This window comes from Peromyscus eremicus, chromosome 10 (genome assembly GCF_949786415.1).
Source record: "Peromyscus eremicus chromosome 10, PerEre_H2_v1, whole genome shotgun sequence".
Classification (NCBI taxonomy): domain Eukaryota; kingdom Metazoa; phylum Chordata; class Mammalia; order Rodentia; family Cricetidae; genus Peromyscus; species Peromyscus eremicus.
Genome location: NC_081426.1, coordinates 34,173,613 through 34,177,608, shown reverse-complemented (window position 1 = coordinate 34,177,608; position 3,996 = coordinate 34,173,613). Strand labels below are relative to the sequence as shown.

The 3,996-nt window shown below is 44.2% G+C and overlaps 1 protein-coding gene across 1 annotated transcript; it reads left to right on the top strand.

Moving 5' to 3' along the window:
- The first annotated feature begins 1,595 nt into the window (after nucleotides 1–1,595).
- Nucleotides 1,596–2,943, top strand: Hs3st1 (heparan sulfate-glucosamine 3-sulfotransferase 1). Its single transcript, XM_059275079.1, has one exon. The coding sequence runs from the start codon at nucleotides 1,713–1,715 to the stop codon at nucleotides 2,646–2,648; it is 936 nt and encodes a 311-aa protein (XP_059131062.1). The 5' UTR covers nucleotides 1,596–1,712; the 3' UTR covers nucleotides 2,649–2,943.
- The last annotated feature ends 1,053 nt before the right edge of the window (nucleotides 2,944–3,996 follow it).

Genomic DNA, 3,996 nt, shown 5'->3' with positions numbered 1-3,996 from the left:
CTTCTGCCTGAGTCCCTGCATCTAGGCTAACAGTTAATGTCCTGGAAGAACTTTATCCCAACAAGTGATACAGTTCAGACAAGTGGTGGGAGGAAGTTTGTAAGCATAAAGGTCTTCATTTATAGCTTCTAATTTGGTTCCTGAGTTTTGAAATGAATTATGACATTTTTATGCCCTTACATAAGACCATCATCAATAAACTGGTGATGATAGTAGCCTTGATTTTCTTTGTCACACTGTGTGGTTGTGGTGACAATGAACTCTGCCAGTTAAGAGTCACTTTATAAGTAGTAAAACTTTGTGCCTAAGAAAGCTTTGTGCTCTTCTGGGTAATGTTGCCTTTCTAATACCATTAGGCACCCTTCAGTGTCTTCCTCTCTTATGAAGACTTTGCAATTGCTTAGGCAAATGAGTAAACATCTTTCCATATAATCCTAACCAACCCCAACCTGTGTCAGTCAGTCATCCTGCTGCCTACTGCCCACAGTCAGTGTACACACATTGACCTTTGCCAAATTCAGCAAACCATCTCCAAACCCAATGACTAAACCATAGCCATTGGTTCTTGCTCATGAGCAAGGGTGGATGCTCTTCCTCCATCAGACCTGTAGCTGACCAGATCTGTTCTTATTGCAAGGGTGTAGCTTCAGATACGGATTCAGCATATTGTTATATCTGCCTGTATACCATTGGTCAAACCCAAAGCTGCAAAGTATAGTGCCCATATATAGCCAGAGTCTGATGCTGGGTGAAGCATTCATTCATTCACACCTCCACATAGGCTTATCTACCCCATTGGAAAAGAACCCCGTGGTGCCTCTGCCAAAGGCTGACAGGAAGGATATTTCTTAGATGCTTTCTGGAGTCTGAAGGATGTTTCTAGTCCTTTTCTTTATAGGGATTAGCAAACTATGGCTAATAGGGAAAGCCCTTTTTGGTACATCTATATGTCTGGCTAAACATATAGATTACTTCAAGAATAATGATTAATATTGAAGAGGTTTAGAAGATAGCCCTGCGGTTAAGAGCACATAATGCTCTTACAAAGGACCTGAGTTCACTTCCTAACACTCACTTCCGGATGGCTCACAACTAACTGCCTGTAACTTCAACCTGGAGGGAATCCTAGGCTTCTTGCCTCTGCTGCTACCTGCACTCATGTGAAAATACCTGCAAACACACACACACACACACATACACACACACACACACACACACACACACACACACACACGCACATAAAACTGAAATAAATCTTAAAACAGAGAGTAATACTTAATACTACATGATAATTATTTGGCATTCACACTTTTGTGTCCATAAACAAAGTTTTATTGAAACACAGCCACACCCCCGCTCTGTCTATTGTCTCTGGTTTCTTCAGATCTATAAAAGCATTTGGAATTGGAGTTGCCATGGAAACCGTATGTCCCACAAAGCCTAAAATATTTACTCTCTAGCCCTTTACAGAAAATGTCTGCCACTCCTACTTTATAGAATAAAGAGAGAGTTTGGGAAAGGTAAGGGCAGGGCTCACGACTATAGATGTTTGTTGGATTACTTCCATGTTTACTTAGAGTTAATAGTTTCTTCCTTTCCTTCCTAGTAATTGGCAACTGGGGACACTCATGTTCCAGTAACCAAGAGGCATCCCTGCCGCCACTTCATGATCCAGGGGCGTGTGGCCCTGTGAAGTTCCCGAGGTGTACAGCATGACCTTGCTGCTCCTGGGTGCGGTGCTGCTGGTGGCCCAGCCCCAGCTAGTGCCTTCCCATCCAGCTGTTCCTGGCCCGGGTCCCAGGCAGCAAGAGCTTCTGCGGAAGGTGGGTACTCTCCTGGAGGACACTCAAGAAGGTGCAGCAGCCAATGGTTCCACACAGCAGCTACCACAGACCATTATCATTGGGGTGCGCAAGGGTGGCACCCGAGCATTGCTGGAGATGCTTAGCCTGCACCCAGACGTGGCGGCAGCTGAGAACGAGGTCCATTTCTTTGACTGGGAGGAGCATTACAGCCAAGGCCTGGGCTGGTACCTCACCCAGATGCCTTTCTCCTCTCCGAACCAGCTCACCGTGGAGAAGACGCCGGCCTACTTCACTTCGCCCAAAGTGCCTGAGAGAATCCACAGCATGAACCCTGCCATCCGCCTGCTGCTCATCCTGAGGGACCCTTCAGAGCGAGTGCTGTCTGACTACACCCAGGTGTTGTACAACCACCTTCAGAAGCGCAAGCCCTACCCACCCATCGAGGACCTCCTGGTGAGGGACGGCAGGCTCAACATGGACTACAAGGCTCTCAACCGCAGCCTGTACCACGCACACATGCTGAACTGGCTGCGTTTCTTCCCACTGGGCCACATCCACATTGTGGATGGCGACCGCCTCATCAGAGACCCTTTCCCTGAGATCCAGAAGGTCGAAAGGTTCCTGAAGCTGTCACCGCAGATCAACGCCTCGAACTTCTACTTTAACAAAACCAAGGGCTTCTACTGCCTACGGGACAGCGGCAAGGACCGCTGCTTACATGAGTCCAAAGGCCGGGCGCACCCCCAAGTGGATCCCAAACTACTGGATAAACTACATGAATATTTTCATGAGCCAAATAAGAAATTCTTCGAGCTCGTGGGCAGAACATTCGACTGGCACTGATTTGCCTTCAGTTAGGCTCGGAACTTTTCCTGTTGTAACTTCTGGTGTACATCTGAGGGTGGGGGGGAAAGAAATTTTAAAAAGGCATTTAAGCTATAATTTATTTGTAAAACCCACAAATGACTTCTGTACAGTATTAGATTCACAGTTGCCATATATAGTAGTTATATTTTTCTACTTGTTAAACGGAGGGCGTTTTGTATTGTTTTTCATGGTTGTTAACATTGTGTATATGTCTCTATAATATGAAGGAACTTAACTATTGCACTGAAAAAAAAAAAAAACGATTTTTCTGGAGACGTCTTTTTTTTTTTTTAATATAATTAACTTGCCTCCAATTCAAATAGCTCTTTGTTTGCACCCTCCTTGTCAAATCTATATTCTTTTTTCTGCTTAAAAAGTTTTTATTGGCACTATGGACTTCTATTCTTTCTGAATTTGTTCTTTTAATTTTTAATGGCTCCCTGTGGTCATCAGATTAAGTTTTTACATGCACTTTAAATTTCCTCTTCATGGTGAGTCGCTTTATTTTTGGAAGTGGCAGTTGTATCCACTCTTAAGTCAGCCTGTATAGATGTTTAACCCCTGTAGCCTGCATATGGGTTTAACCCCTGTAGCCTGCATATGGGTTTAACCCCAGTAGCTAGCATATGGATTTAACCCCTGTAGCCTGTATATGGATTTAACCCCTGTACCCTGCATAGGGGTTTAACCCCTGTAGCCTGCATAGGGGTTTAACCCCTGTAGCCTGCATAGGGGTTTAACTCCTATAGACTGCATATGGGTTTAACCCCTGTTAGCCTGCCTGTAGGTTTAATCTTTGCCAGCCTGCATGTAGATTTAACTCATATAAATTTCAAGGGCAGAAGAAGGTACTGAGGAAGGACCCACAGATGGTAACTGGCAACAGGTTCCCTAAGATCTACTTTTGTCTCAGAGGATATCTGCATATACCTCTGATCTCAGCAATGGGCAAAACCTGTAATAAACAAGATTACACCCTTGGATTTCAGAATGATCTTGGGGCTGTAAACTCTGCCTTTTGGAGCAATTGGGCTCTGAAAAGCTACTTAGCAGAGAGAAGGAAACATGCAAGGTCTCTTTGTGTCTGTCTGTCCATTCTGTAACTTTCATGAGGAGCAGGAGTGAGTCTTTGCTCACTCTGGAATTTGTTTCCTGAGAGATCAATATGCACTTATGATCTTCTATTTTATACTCATAGACATATAAACATATATGCTTCAAAATCAGTTCCAACTTTAAAGTCCTGAGTAGGAAAGAAAATTAAAACTCCAGGGTTGAAGTTAAGATATGAAAAAGTCACAACACAAAGCCTGTGCATGCGCCT